This window comes from Macaca fascicularis, chromosome 20 (genome assembly GCF_037993035.2).
Source record: "Macaca fascicularis isolate 582-1 chromosome 20, T2T-MFA8v1.1".
Lineage (NCBI taxonomy): Eukaryota > Metazoa > Chordata > Mammalia > Primates > Cercopithecidae > Macaca > Macaca fascicularis.
In genome coordinates this window covers 72,333,324-72,348,849 of record NC_088394.1, presented here as the reverse complement: position 1 = coordinate 72,348,849, position 15,526 = coordinate 72,333,324, and the positions used below count along the sequence as shown (strand labels likewise).

At 35.2% G+C, this 15,526-nt stretch overlaps 1 protein-coding gene across 2 annotated transcripts in view; it reads right to left on the bottom strand.

The window, feature by feature from the left end:
• CNTNAP4 (contactin associated protein family member 4) overlaps positions 1-15,526 on the bottom strand; it is a 278,925-nt gene that overhangs the window by 26,464 nt on the left and 236,935 nt on the right. For both annotated transcript variants that reach the window (XR_012428822.1, XM_005592595.5), the window contains exons 16-17: positions 10,981-11,151; positions 10,034-10,252 (exon numbers count right to left, since the gene is read on the bottom strand). Coding sequence is in view for 1 of the 2 variants with exons in the window: in XM_005592595.5 (XP_005592652.3) it covers positions 10,034-10,252; positions 10,981-11,151 (390 nt within the window). In the remaining variant the exon portion in view is untranslated. The remainder of the gene's footprint in view (positions 1-10,033; positions 10,253-10,980; positions 11,152-15,526) is intronic.

Below are 15,526 nucleotides of genomic sequence, written 5' to 3'. Positions count from 1 at the left end.
GTTTGTTTTGGATGATGGGAAACTAGGGGCATAGAGAATTTCAAAGATCGGTCCACAGGTCCATCTGAGGAAATATTAGAATAAACACATTTAGTTTGAGGCAGAGGTAGGATTCAGACCCACACATAGCCTTTCATTCCAAGGAAGTTTCTTTGCACTTCACTCCCCTCTCTGGCAAAAGAAGAGGACTTTTCCATTTTCTTGTATGCCTCAGATCATCTTTGGATTGAACGGCACTTCAGCTCTCCAAGCTTTATTTAGCAGCTCTTTCTGGGCACTGAAGGTATAAAACTATATGAAATCAATCTTGCTGACAAAAAGCGCTAGTAACAAATTTAGATGGGGAAACACAAGATTACCACAACATAATAAAAATAAATACGCAGTAAAGAAGAAAGTCAGGGTGTGGGGTGAGTAGCAGAAGAAGATAAATGTAAACACATGTGAAATATATGCTTAGATAATATTTGTAAGAGTGAGAAGAAAATCAGTATGCAACTTTATAAACAGGACATCTTAATTCTGTACTTTTTAAGTTATTTACCTAACCATATAGTTTTAAGCTACATTTTAAATGACCAGAAAACAACATCTAATTAGACACAAACTGTTGTGTCACACATGTATTTAGAATTTTTCCTTTACTGTTAGGTTTCAAGTTAATAACTTTGTTTTCAGATGTAACTATTCTGAAAAACCTGGCTAATGTAAATAGGATTGGGCTTGAAAGCTTAATTAAAGATTCCAGTGCCTTTTCAGGGTTAGAGTGTGTCCAATTAAAATGAGTTGCAGTTTGGTTAATTGATTCTGGATGTTTCCACTGAGCTATTACGTTTGGAACTGTCTTCCAATTAATTTTCTATCAATTTACCTGCCATGCTATATCAGATATAATGAATTTCAGGACTTCACAACACTGAGTATCTTGTGAAACAAATGCCCAACCTCTCCATGTTTATTGAGTTTAACCAAACCTGTCCACTTATGTAATGGTATTGAGGTCTTGCATCTAAATAATTTGTCTGGGTGCTGAGTAGAGACCCAGCACCAAACCCTTTCCTCTATTATTCTCAGGAAATTATGATAAGTGACAGATGTTACTGTCATGGAGTAGAAGCTGGTTCTTTCCTATGCCAATTTTCCACTACTTTTGTGGCAGAAAGACCTTTGAGATGACACTTTAAATTTTAATGGCAAATTATTCATGTGCTGTGCTTGAATATTATTGAGAATTAATTGGGAACAACAGCATAAATCACGCAGGGGCCTTACAGAAATAAAGAAATCAAGATCCTCAACCTTCTCTTTAAAATTCAAAGTTGTAGAAATTTGTCTGGCAGAGTACAAGGACACTCCCTGACCTTGACACTATGGCAAAGAAAAACTGGCAAAGCCCAACCACAAATTAACTTGGGACATAAAAGTGACAGGGCATGCAGGCTGGGCCCATGACCAAGTCAGGAGATTGAAGGGAGAAAGTTGTCTTCTATATGTCAAGCATTGGACCGTGAGCCCTGTCCGCATCCTGGTGGAAAACTTTGCCTTGCAGAATTAGGGGTGTTGGTTAATATAGAAGGCAGGGAATCTGGAGGCCCAGCTCTAAGTCTGTCATGCAATGTTCTTCATTAAGCAAAGTCCTGGAATGGAGGGGAGGAAGAGGACTATTCTCCCTCGGGTTCAAAGAACTATCGTGGTTCAAAGAGGCAGCTGTTGTTAGCAATAGTGTCATGGGCAGAAAATTCAGTCACTTTTCCCTGAACCACAGTCATTGGTGAAAACGTGCCCCAGTCATAGAAGGAGCAGAAAGAATGAGTCTATTTAGACTTCTCACATGCTGAAGCCAGAGCAACTCTCTAGTTTGACCATGCTAAAGCCTATTTTAAAGAAATAAACTGTTGTTCATTGATGAATAATCACATTCTCTCGTCCTCAAATATCCCATCTGAATTCTGACCTCAGTCAATGATCACTAAGATTTACTACTGGACATAGAAAAGTACACTGGGAACTTCTTAGGCTAATCATGAAAAAGATGTCTCAAGGAGGGGAGAAGTGAATAATTAAGATAAATGATTTGATTATATTAAAGAGAAATGCGACCTTTATTGTACTAAATTCAAACCTAAGGCTGCTTGATATTCTCTTCCCATAACTATATTTTAGCGTATCAAAAACCAAAATTAAAAAATAAAAAGCTGGAATATATTATAATTAATAGCTTCTGTCCATTCAAAGACACTATTAACAATATGAAAGCACAATCAACTCACAGAGAGGTTGAAGATCTCATAATAAATTTATATGAAAAGGATTCATCTGAAATATATAAATAATTCTTATGAATTTTTTTTTTTTTTTAAAGAAGACAATCTTGTAGAAAGTGGGCAACAGATCTGAACAGCCACTTTATAAAGGAAGCTATCCAATGGTGAAGAGAGATATGGCACTATTTCCTGTGCTTAGCCTATGCATACGCTGTGACCTAGAAATTTCACTCCCAGGTGAAATCACAGAAATACACACATATGTTTACACAAATACACACACACACACACACAGCTGAGACTGATTACTGCGGTCTCAGAGCTTCAATAAGTTTAGAGTTCAACATTAACCTTTACATGTGGTTTTTAGCAATTGTTCATTCTAAGCAGTCAATAAATATTTATAGATTCGATGCAATTCAAATGCAAAGCAAATTAGTTCTGACTATGTCAGGGGTCCTTACTTCTCCTCCAGGTGAGAGTCACAAAGTACTGAGATAAAGTTCGCCCCGTCTAAAAACCTGTCAGTAAAAGAATTGAGACTGGAAACAAAAATTGCAGAGCTGGTTGCATGAAAATCAATTCAAGGCTAATTTAAGAAGCTTCTACGAAAATGCTGAGTTTACAAACCAAAATAGAAAATGACCACTGTCACATTTCAGCTTTAAAAATGATTGATTCTTTTCTCTCCATCATTTCTCTGGTTGGAGAACGTTTGTGAGTTTACAATAACAGTGGTGACCGGATGCTAAGTCCTCAGTGTTAGCAAGTCAAGGGCATGTGTTCAATACGCTGATTTTTTAAAAGACAATAAGAAGCAGTTCTGAATAAGACTATTTAAGATAGGCATAAATCACACACACACACACACAAAGGACAAAGTGAAAGAACATGAAAAGGATAGTAAAGACCCAATATCACAACTAAGAACAAAAATGGAGAGAGACGGGCTACAAACAGAAGGCGAAGCCATTTTATTATACACAAGCAATGTGATGTGCTGGCTGGAATCATCTGGAGGAGAGGAGGCGATGTTCATTGCTTTGGTGCTCATTATGTCTAATCTGTCGTGTTACACTGATGTTAATTCTTATCACTTAGTCATACAAGGGTTTTGTGCATTATTTCATTCTTCCTTTACTCTGCATGACATCCTACAGTTTACATTAGTTGAAGCTAATTTTTCTAATATTTGAAACATCAGGGATTGCTCAAAAGCCTTCTGGTTTGTATTGCTCGGGTGTAGGCTAACGCTAGCTGCATCTCTGAAACTCCATTTATCATTTCCTTATTTCTATTTCAATTGTCATATATAACTGCTGCCCAACTACATCACATTTTTCCAAAATGCTTTCTATTTATTTTTACTGATTTTTCTCAGAAATTAAAGCATTAATCTTTCCTCAGAGTTTCCCTCTGAGATGTGAACATACTTTACGACTGGCCTTTAGAAGAGAGGGTGAAGAAGCAATAGATAAAATACATTGGATTCCTTCATGTGGTCTCATTGCAACAGCCACTTCTGAGAGATTAGCAACAATGCTAATCTGCAGGTGAGACATGGTGGCTCACACCTGTAATCCCAGCATTTTGCAAGGCCAAGGCGGGTGGATCTCTTGAACCCAGGAGTTCAAGACCAGCCAGGGCAACATAGGGAGACTGTGTCTCTACAAAAAATAACCTGGTGTGGTGGCATGTGTCTGTGGTCTCATCTACTCTGGAGACTGAGGCAGGAGAATCACCTGAGCCTGGGAGGCGTAGGTTGCAGTGAGCCAAGATCGCACCACTGTACTCCAGTCTGGGTGACAGAGAGAGGGACCCATCTCAAATTTTTTAAAAATATTAATCTCAAAAAATTTAATGCTAATAAATATTATCAACATAGACCCAGTTAGTAAGATGGAGAATATAATTTAAATCAAACGTATCATATATCCAAGTAGCTACACATTTTATTTGCGGGTAAAGTGTTAAACACAGTATCTCAAATTAATATATTTCCATGTTATTGAAATTTCTGACATTTCATATTTATATTTTAAAATAACTTTGTTATTTGAAATATTCCACAGTAGGGTTCTATAAATTTGTTAACCAACAGGAAAGTGCATTTATAACAAAACTACTTAATGCTGGAACAATAACATCATCTATTTTAGAATGAATAACACTAACAGTCTTTCAGTCTTGTCCTATATTATAAAAATTGTGTTTCCATGTAATTTATTCATTTTTAAAATAAATTTTTTGTGTGTATTTGAGGTTTACAACATGATGTTACAGGAAACACAGAGGTAGTAAAAAGGTTACTGTAATAAAAGCAAATGAACAAATCTATAATCTGACATAGTTACTTTTTTGTGACAAATCTACTATATTTAACAAAAATCTCAAATACCAAATACCACACAATTTTATTAACTATAGTCCTCATGTTGTACGTTTAATCTCTAAACTTGTTTAAACATTATTATTACCATCAGTCTCCGTATTTAAAACATTTTTATTAGAAGAATAAAGTCATGCTGAAAACTGTACTTACTTTTCAGATTCACATTTACCTCATTTGTTTGCCCCATATCCAGATACAAACGATAGTCGTTACGCACACTGAAAATGCTGATTAGCCATAATTATCTTTAAGATGGACGGATGAACCACAAATTAAATTCTTGAACTTGCAAGTAAGGGAAATTAAATTACCCTTTAAAACTGTAACCAGAAAATCAATTATATTGGATTGAAGTAGAGATTACCAGTCACCCATGGAGTCACCAACTCTGAGAACAGAACAAGACTTAACCCTAACATATTTCAGGGGATTAACATGTGAGGAAATGCAAGAAGGGTCCTTCTACATATGACATGTGCTGGAACAAAATCTATAAGCAAAGAAGCCCAATTTACTGGTAAGAGTACGATTATGGAGCAGGTGCGTGTCATTAAAGGAGACGAAGAAGGTGAAATATTTTCTCTGGCCTGTGAAGAAGGGCGAGAGACTCTTTGCAGCCTGGCAAGCTTATGGCTTATGGTATACAATTTGGATTGTGGAGCCAGGAAACAGCTTTAATCACTGCTATAAATTAAGATGAAGGGAGAAAACAAGAAAAGCTAACTCCAGGTGAAATTTAAAGCTAGGCTGGTGTGGTGCCTCACACCACTTTGTAATCCAGCACTTTGGGAGGCTGAGGTGGGTGGAGCACTTGAGCCCAGGAGTTTGAGACCAGCCTAGGCAACATATCAAAACCCTGTTTCTACAAAAAATACAAAAATTAGCCAAGTGTGGTGGCATGTACCTGTGGTGCCAGATACTCAGGAGGCTGAGGTGGGAGGATCCCTTGAGCCCAGGAGATCAAGGATGCAGTGAGCAGTAAGCACACCTCCGCACTCCAGTTTGAGTGACACAGTGAGACTCTGTGTCAAAAATAAATAAACAAAAACAAAAACTGGGAAATAATGTGAGAAAACCAAAGACCTACAAAGAAGCATTTCATCCCCAAGCGTATTATCATAGATAAATAGTAAAACACTAACATCAATGACCAATTCATTAGCAAGTTGCGTGTATCTAAATTTCAACATCTCTGCCTTAGCCTGCAGCACCATTATCTCTCACAGGGACCACTGTGATAGCCTGCCTGCCCTCCATTGCCTCCATCCGTATCCCTCTGGGGAGTAAGAGAGAGCGTGGAAAATGTAAATTAAATTAGGTCACTCTTCTGACTCCTTAGAGTAAAATCCATAGTCCTCGCCATGGCCCTACAAGGTCCGATATATACCTCAGTCTTGTTTCCCATCATACTTTCCCTAACTCTGATTCTTTCCAGCCGTATTGTTTTTTTCCTTATTCTTTGAATCCCTAAAGCTTATTCCCACCACTTTGAGCCATGGCCTGGAATTCTCCTCCTTCAGATGTTCACAAAGTCCGCTCTTCTGTTTCATCTGACCTCTGCTCAAATTAGGAGGACTCTGCTAACGTCTCCAGGGAAGACTGCACTGACCACCTACTTGAAATAGAAGTCCCCTGCACAAATCACTGCCTGATTCCATGGTATCCTTTTTACTTTATGGTATTTATCAGTGTCAGAAAATGTATATGTGTATGTGCACACACATGCATGCATACATGTATGGATACATACATATGGTGATGTATAACTATATATAAATATATAAACTATATATTTTTATATATGTATAAACTACATACAAAAACTACAGTTATAGTTTATATACAGTTATATAATATATATGTAATTATATATAGTTACATATAAACTATATAGTTTAACTAGCTTAACTATAAATTAGTTTAACTAGTTTAACTAGTTTATATTGTTTATATATAATGTAATATACACTATATTATATATTATATAATAGTTTATATATTATAGTTTATATATAATATATAATAGTTTATATATAAACTATATAACCACATATAGTTTTATAGTTTATATGTAGTTATATAGTTATAGTTTATATGTAGTTACATAGTTATATAGTCATATATAACTACACGTATAGTTATATAGTTATATATAACTACATATAAACTATAAAACTATATGTAGTTATATAAAATTTTTTTATATATACAAATAGTTCTTTTTTATTGACTGTGTCTTGTCTCTTCCATTGAAATATATTCTCCACCGAAATATGTAACTATGTAACTATAAACTATAAAAACTATATATAGTTACATATATATTTTTTCTATATATTATGTATATTTTTTCTATATATATAGTGAGAGATTTTTTTCTAGATAGATAGATTTTTTTAATTGCCTGTCTCTTCTCTTCCACTAAAATATAATCTCAGGATAACACAGAACTCTTTGGTCCTAGTAGGTACTTTTTAAAATTAGCTCTAATTACTACTGATTTTTTAAATTATTTTTTCAGTCACCATACTCTAATTCAGTATAACCTTTTCAATTATAATGTGTCTTTCATTGAGTCTGCCTACAGGGAAAAAACATACCTCCAGCTACAATTTTTCTTAAATTCTGATTTGTGTGATAGTAATGTTGTAAATTGATAAATGAATAGTTTGTCTTGCAAGCACTGTTTTATCAACTTGATTGAAGCCCTTTCCTAACAGACTAGTTCACTCTGGTAGAGGTGAAGATAAAACCAAACCCCTCATGTGGTGTCTTGGCAGCCAATGATTGTCTCTACCCAAGACTACAAGCATTTTTTTGTTTTTTGTTTGTTTTTTTTCTTTTTTATAAGCCCTTTCCTTAGTATCACCACACTAAATCATGCAACTTATTCACGGTTATCTGTGAGAAGGAAGGAGGAAACTGTATAAACAGATTGTTGTTAACAGTATATGTCACCTTTTTTCACAAATCTTTATTTTGCCTCGTCTTTTTTATTTTCAATGACTTGACTTAAATATAATCAAGAGTTATTTTTTATAAAACTTTGGAATAACACCAATCCTTACATTTCAACACACACAGTGAGGTCAAAGGCCTAACCAATTGCCTCCATGAAGACAAAATCTTTTAGATCCTTATTAAAATTATATTGCACGATCGATGCTTAAAGACTCAAGTCTGTTGTAAAGCCGTTTTCTGATGACATACCAGTGCTTCATTATGACTGTCTGAAATCAAGTTAACGCCAGGATTCCTACACGACACAACATATAGTGCCTCCATCTCATGAAGCTGAAATTCATACCAACAATGAAAGGTCATCCACAGGCAAACTGCAGCATATTTCACTGAAAATTTTGAGGACTATTTCAGCCTCTCAATTTCCAAGAATAGTAAGGCTATTTCCAAGCTACTGACAGATTTTAAATTGCCATACCTTTTGTTGTGGCCATCTCTCATTTTTTGTAATTCAAGAAATAGCTTTGTCAATTTCCTGACTGAGCTTCTAGCATGTTATTAAAAGTTATATATTTCTTCTCATACATTCTTTATTATTTTCATACCCTTAAGTCAGTCAGTCAAGTGGTCACAAGATCATGATTAGATTGTCTATTATAGTGTCTTACTCATAGAAGCTATTCATTAAATATTTGACTAAAGGAAATAATAAAGTATCAAAATAGTAAATACACAAATATATTGGAAACATGTCTTCCTCAAATATGTTGCAAATATGCTTCATCCTTTCCAGTGAGAGAAGGTTAATAACATCAGACTCTTAAGAAATAAAAGGTGTAATGGGGATCTGATCAATTTTCTTCAAAAGTGTAACTCTTGAGAATTCTTTAAAAATAATTTCTTTGTTGTTGTTGTTGAGACAGGGACTCCCTCTGTCACCCAGGATGGAGTTCAGTGGCGTGATCATAGTTCACAACAGCCTCCAATTACTGGGTTCAACCATCCTCCCACCTCAGCTTCTCGAATGCTGGGATTACAGGTGAGTGCCACCATTTTTTAAATTTTTTTACTTTTTGTAGAGATGGATCTTGCTGTGTTTCCCAGATTGGTCTCAAACTCCTGGCCCCAAGCAATCCTCCTACCTTTGTCTCCAAAAGTGCTAGGATTACATCAAGCTTGTCCTTTAAGTACAATTTCTAATAATTTATCATTTATTCTGCTTTATAGTGTTTTATGTCCTCATTTATGTTAAAATATATGAGAAGTGATCAAGTAAGAGATAATGCAGGGTCCATAATTTCTACTAATTAGCAAAGATTCAGAGTAAAACAAACACATCCAGAGGATGCCACTATCAAATCTATAAATGCCACATGAATGGATTTAGGAAATAAAGGAACAACATTCTGACATAAATATTAAGTAGGTGACCAGAAAATATCAGGAAAAAAAAAGGGCAAAATGAGGGAAAATAGCAGAGGAACTGGTGAAACTGTCAAACATGAATTCTATACACACTGGGTATCTGGTTTTTTTTTGTTGTTTTGTTTTGTTTTGTTGCTATTGGCCTGTTTTCAATGTGATGACTGGTGGGGGTGGAGGGGCGGCAGGGAGAGTGTCCATTGTTTGGCATCAGCTAGATGATTTCCTCATCAAATAAGGTTTCCTCAACAATTCTGAGAACAGAATAAACATTCCTGGTATCATAATAAAACACTAATATAAAAAATATCTAAGCTGAAACCCATCATGTAATCTGTAATATTAAGAATGCAGGTAAGGCTGGGCGCGTGGTGGCTGACACCTGTCATCCTAGTACTTTGGGAGGCCAAGGTGGGTGAATCATGTGAGGTCAGGAGTTCAAGACTAGCCTGGCCAACCTGGCAAAACCCCATTTCTACTAAAAATACAAAAAAAATTAACTGAACGTGGTGGCAGGTGCCTGTAATCCCAGCTACTCGGGAGGCTGAGGTAGGAGAATCGCTAGAACCCTGGGGGTGGAGGTTGCAGTGAGCCAAGATCGCACCACTGCACTCCAACCTGGGGCAGAGAGCGAGACTCTGTCTCAAAAAAAAAAAAAAAAAAAAAAAAAAAAAAAAAAAAAAAAAGCAGGTATGCAAATAGGGATTAAACACAAATCTGAATCTCATTTATGAGATGAGTTTTTGTAGGCAAGTCAACCCTGGAAGCTCAGCTATCTCATCTGTAAAATATGGATGATACCCATTTCACGGGCTGGTTGTGAGGAAGAAATGAAGCACTTGGCCCAGTTTGGACACAGTTTCTGAATCAATGGTGATTTCCTACTGTTGCGTGTTGTTATTACCCTCGTTTTCATAGTTGGTATTATTTTTATCTTGGGCCATTTCTGAACATATATCATACAATTAAATGATCGCTTAAAAAGAGAACTTACCCACAAAGAGCTGACTGTTGAGCTGTAAGAGGACATGCCCATCAGCAGGGGCGGGCTGTGTCTTCCGTGTCAGCTGGTCCACTTGAAGGGAGGCCTCCTTCATGTTCCTTTCAATCCTCACGTGATGCCACTGGTTGTCGTTGAAGTGGGTGGGTGACTGCACTGAGATTTCAAAAGGCCCATTCCCCACATCAAATGAAAAAGTCACCACTGTTGGAGCTGGAAATATTACACATAAAGATTGTTCTAGTGAGTTCCTGTGGTGGAGTGCCAAGTCTCCAATATACTTAGGAACAGCACCACAGCATAACAATCACTGAATAGAAAGATAATAAACATAGCATGGTTTGAATGCTACTGCTTGAAACTCATGACACTAACACAGAACTAGGTCTTCTGATGTGAAATGAGACAGTTATATACATTCACATTTTTAGAAAAAAAAAAACCCAACAGTATTCTAAGATAGTCCTCAGAGCTAATTTTTCCTATTGCTAAAAAGTAAAGCTATTTATCCAAGGCAAGGAAACTAAATAGCAACTGGCATTGTAACTAAAAATAATTGTTATAGTGATTCAAACTTTATATAATTTTTAAGGCATGCTATACACATTTGATACTAACATAATAGCAGCTTAGAAGTATATCAAAATGAGTGGTTAAGTAATTCGTAATTAACTAAGAAATTGCTTTTCAGTTTTAATTCACTGAAATTAAAACTGCTTTTAAATTGGTACAAGAAACTACCAATTATTTTTCCAAATTATCACATGTTAAGTATCAAATTATTTTCTTACAAAAAGGATAAGTTAATATTGAGTCTTTCAAAGGGATGCAATGAAAAGAATCAGATGATAAAGTAGACACACGAGTAGTTTAAAAATTAGTTAAAAGATTTACTACTAAACGATAGAATCTCATACACTTCTCTGGAAAAGGAGACTTACAGCGAAGCTCTATCCGTATAAAATCAGTAATCCCCAAGTTCTCTAAGAATACCCCAGATGAAGCTGTTGTCTTAAAAAAGAAAGACACATCTGCGCTAAGTTCTCCGTGGAAAGTAGGAAAATGAAGATATGAAGCCTCAGTATCAAAGGAAGCTGAATTCCAAAATGATCCTGTTTTGTGAACAAAAAGGAAGAAAAAAATTCAAAAAGAAAATAAATTCATGAAATAAAATGAATAACAGTTACATTTTCTATTTTTAGCATTTTTGCTATTTAAAAAGGTATTTATACAAATCTGCTCTTTTTCTGTCAACTATGTAGTATACAAAACATGAGCATAAGAGATTTCATAGGGATAGAAATCCTGGATTTTTTCCAATAGAGAGTAAGAATGATCATTACAGAAATGGTCGAAATGTTATATTTTATATGGAACAAATATCCTTAGCCTCAATACTATACCCTCCACCAAAGTGATATACGATCTGCAAACACTGATAAGTAAGCAATCTTTTATAACTTCAAAATTAAAACACCTACCTGTTTCAAACAAAAACCCCAAAGAAGCTCACAGTATATTTGTTCTAACACTTCTAACACACACACTTCACAGTTACATACACTGTTTTCCTTAATGGGCCTGTGATTTTCCAAACTGAGACTGGCATTCTAAATAGTCTCGTCTAATTATAAACCAACATACAACTTACTCTGTCCAAGTTGACATTCTCATGAAAATACTCTTTTTATTCAAAATTATCTCTTACTTTGCCAATAAGAATGAAGTAGATGAACAGCGGATTAAAAGTGTTCTCAGAATGTTTACAAATGCTCAAAATAGGCAGAAAATGTTGAAAACGTTGGGATATAAATTAGGAGATCTGAAAAAAAATGCAGACTATAAAGTTAATTATAATTTGCTGCCAAAATACCACGTATCTTGACTTTCTCACTCCTTTTTTGGTATCTACAACTTTCCTTTTGAAAAAATATTGTGAACCATATATAGCAAAAAGTATGGAAATCAAATATAAATGCAACAGCATGAGCTGACAGGAGTGAAATCCGACTGGATACATGTGGTTGATGAGGAGTATAATCAGAGAAACAAACTGCATTGTCTGCTGCCAATAGCAAGTTCTCTGCACATGAAATACAAATATACATCTTTAGTTTTAAGCAACTGCCTCTACACACATTCCCTACACTGGATAAAATTCTATCTAAATTACCTTCCTGGAAGAAAGATGTATTGATTCTCTGAAGTTGGAAAACAGCAATTTCAAAACAACAGTTCATTATGTTAGCAGAGAACAGATACCAAGCTACAAAGTTAAAAATCACAAACTTGACTTTGCTCATACGTGTTTCTTAAATTTTAATTTACTTTGTATAAATTCTAGACCAAATAATGCTTATATCTATTTTTGTTTGTTTTTCTTGTGGATCTGATTCAAAAGTCAATTCTAAGCTTGTGTGTGGACAATTTTAGAGCTGAATTTATTCAACCAAGAATCTACTTTGAAGCTTTTCCTCCCAGAGTCAAATGAAACCATATATTATCAGAGTCACATCAAGCCTATTCCTTACGTCCCTTTTACAGCTATTCCTATACTAGACCTTTGGATTTCTAGGAAAAAATAAACACAAGAAAATGTAAAATATCAAGTCAGGGATAACAACACATTTGCATTCTTAGAAGTTCTTAGCTGATCTGTTTTCAGAATGAATTAGATGCCTTTTTGTTTAAATGTTATATATTAAAATAAAAATAAACTTCACATTATGGGATGTTATTAAATCTTATTTTGTCTGATTAGAAAGCGGAGCATTCATAATTACTTAAAGATTTAAATTAGGTAATATTATGATACAACATTTTTTTCATATTATGTCATAACTAACTCAATAAAGCATCATACAGTAGGCTTCAAATAACTGCTTGAAGCAGATGAACAATTCTTTGAATTGCTGCTATCTGTACATGAATGCTTTTATAGCAATGAAACCAATTTATTACTTTAGGCATCTTCAGCACTCTCATATACATAATAATGTCTATTTCATTTAGTTAGGAGACCTTATTTTATACATTCACAAAAGGTGGAAAATGAGGTAAGGAAATTTTATTGGGTTAAGAAATTGCTGCTAATTCAAAACAATTATAAAGAAAGCAAAGGCCAATATTTCCATGATCAAATAATGTTAATGGCATGCGGTATCCCAGCCCTTTACACACTGCGCTAAGAGACACCCACCAGAATCTAGGCCACCTGAAAGGAAAGGCAAAGAGGGGGAGGAAACAGAGCTCAGCAGGCAGGCAGCAGCAGGAGCTGCAGGCTTTTGGAAGGGAGCATTCTATGGATTAGATGGTTTAAAATTCCCTAATCTCATGGAGGGAGAGAGGAGAATGATAGTTACCAGAGGCAGGAAATGGCCTACTGCGAAAAGAGGAAGAGAGATTGGGCAATGAATACAAAATTCCAGTTAGATGGAAGGAATAGCTTCACGTTCAATAGCAGACTAGGGTGATTACAGTTAACAACACTGTTGTGTGTATTTCAAAATAGAAGAAAGGACTCAAATGTTCCCAACTCCCAGAAATAATAAACGCTCAAGGTGATGGATACCCTAAATACCCTGACTGGATCATTACACATTCTATGCATGTAACAAAATATCACACGTACCCCATAAATATGCATAAGTATTATGTATCTATGAAAAATTTAAATAAATAATCACAAAAAAGTTAAAATAAAATAAAATACCCTAAATTACATCGTTGTCAATTCGATTCAATATAGGGCACTAGAGATTTTAGAATAATTTTTTAGGCCAGGCATAGTGGCTCATGCCTGTAATCCCAGCACTTTGCGAGGCCGAGGCGGGCAGATCACTTGAGGTCAGGAGTTCGAGGGCAGTCTGACCAACATGGTAAAACCCTGTTTCTACTAAAAACGCAAAAATTAGCCAGGCATTGTGGCAGACGCCTGTAACTCCAACTACTGAGGACGCTGAGGCAGGAGAACCACTTGAGCCTGGGAGGCTGAGGTTGCAGTGAGCCAAGATTACGCATCTGCACTCCAGCCTGGATGACAGAATGACACTCTGCATCAAAAAATAATAAATAAATAAAATAATAATTTTCTAGAAACCCTATCTTTTATCTTACCAGAATAAATTATATAAAAGAATAAATCCATATAGTCATTCACATAAAAGAGGAAGATGTACTAAGTATTGAATTTCATACAGAAAGTTAAAAATGAAGTCAATTTAGGAAAATTAACATAGTACTATGCTAGGACTATAAGTACTTTTAAAAATAATTATTTTGCCAAACATTTATAGAATTCCTTTTTGGAAAAAAAAAAACAGACTTAGGGACACAAAGTAGATTTGTGGTTTCCTAGGGTTAGGGAGATGGGGTAATTGAGGGACAGCAGTGGCTCAGAAGGGTAACGTTTCTTTTCAGGGTAATGACCATGTTCTAAAATTGGTGTGACCATTGTTACACAACGTAGATATACTAAAAGCCATTGAATAGCACATTTCATATTACTGATAAAATATTCATATTATGAATTTGATATCAATAAAACTGTTTTAAAAAACCAGTATTTTATGTCCTGAATGCTGAATACCATTCAGGACATAGGCATGGGCAAAGACTTCATGTCTAAAACACCAAAAGCAATGGCAGCAAAAGCCAAAATTGACAAATGGGATCTCATTAAACTAAAGAGCTTCTGCACAGCAAAAGAAACTACCATCAGAGTGAACAGGCAACCTACAGAATGGGAGAAAATTTTTGCAATCTACTCATCTGACAAAGGGCTAATATCCAGAACCTATAAAGAACTCAAACAAATTTACAAGAAAAAAACAAACAACCCCATCAAAAAGTGGGCAAAGGATATGAATAGACATTTCTTAAAAGAAGACATTCATACAGCCAACAGACACATGAAAAAATGCTCATCATCACTGGCCATCAGAGAAATGCAAATCAAAACCACAATGAGATACCATCTCACACCAGTTAGAATGGCGATCATTAAAAAGTCAGGAAACAACAGGTGCTGGAGAGGATGTGGAGAAATAGGAACACTTTTACACTGTTGGTGGGATTGTAAACTAGTTCAACCATTATGGAAAACAGTATGGCGATTCCTCAGGGATCTAGAACTAGATGTACCATATGACCCAGCCATCCCATTACTGGCTATATACCCAAAGGATTATAAACGAATTATTTTAAAATAAGCTGAAAAATATAGATTTTAACAGAAATAAAATTCTAAGATTAAATTATATGTTACATTATCAGAACACAATAATCTATGTATTGGTTTCATAATTCACTGGTTCCTCTTTTTAGCACATCTATTATTGTTTCCAAATATTTATGAACCTCAATAGGAATCAATATAAGCAAAATAAAAATGAAGAGAATAAAATCTGGCTGGAGATAATTATAGCTTGTGGTTTGCAAAGCAATACAAAAGAGAACAAATCTGTTCATAGATGTTTCCATAGAGTA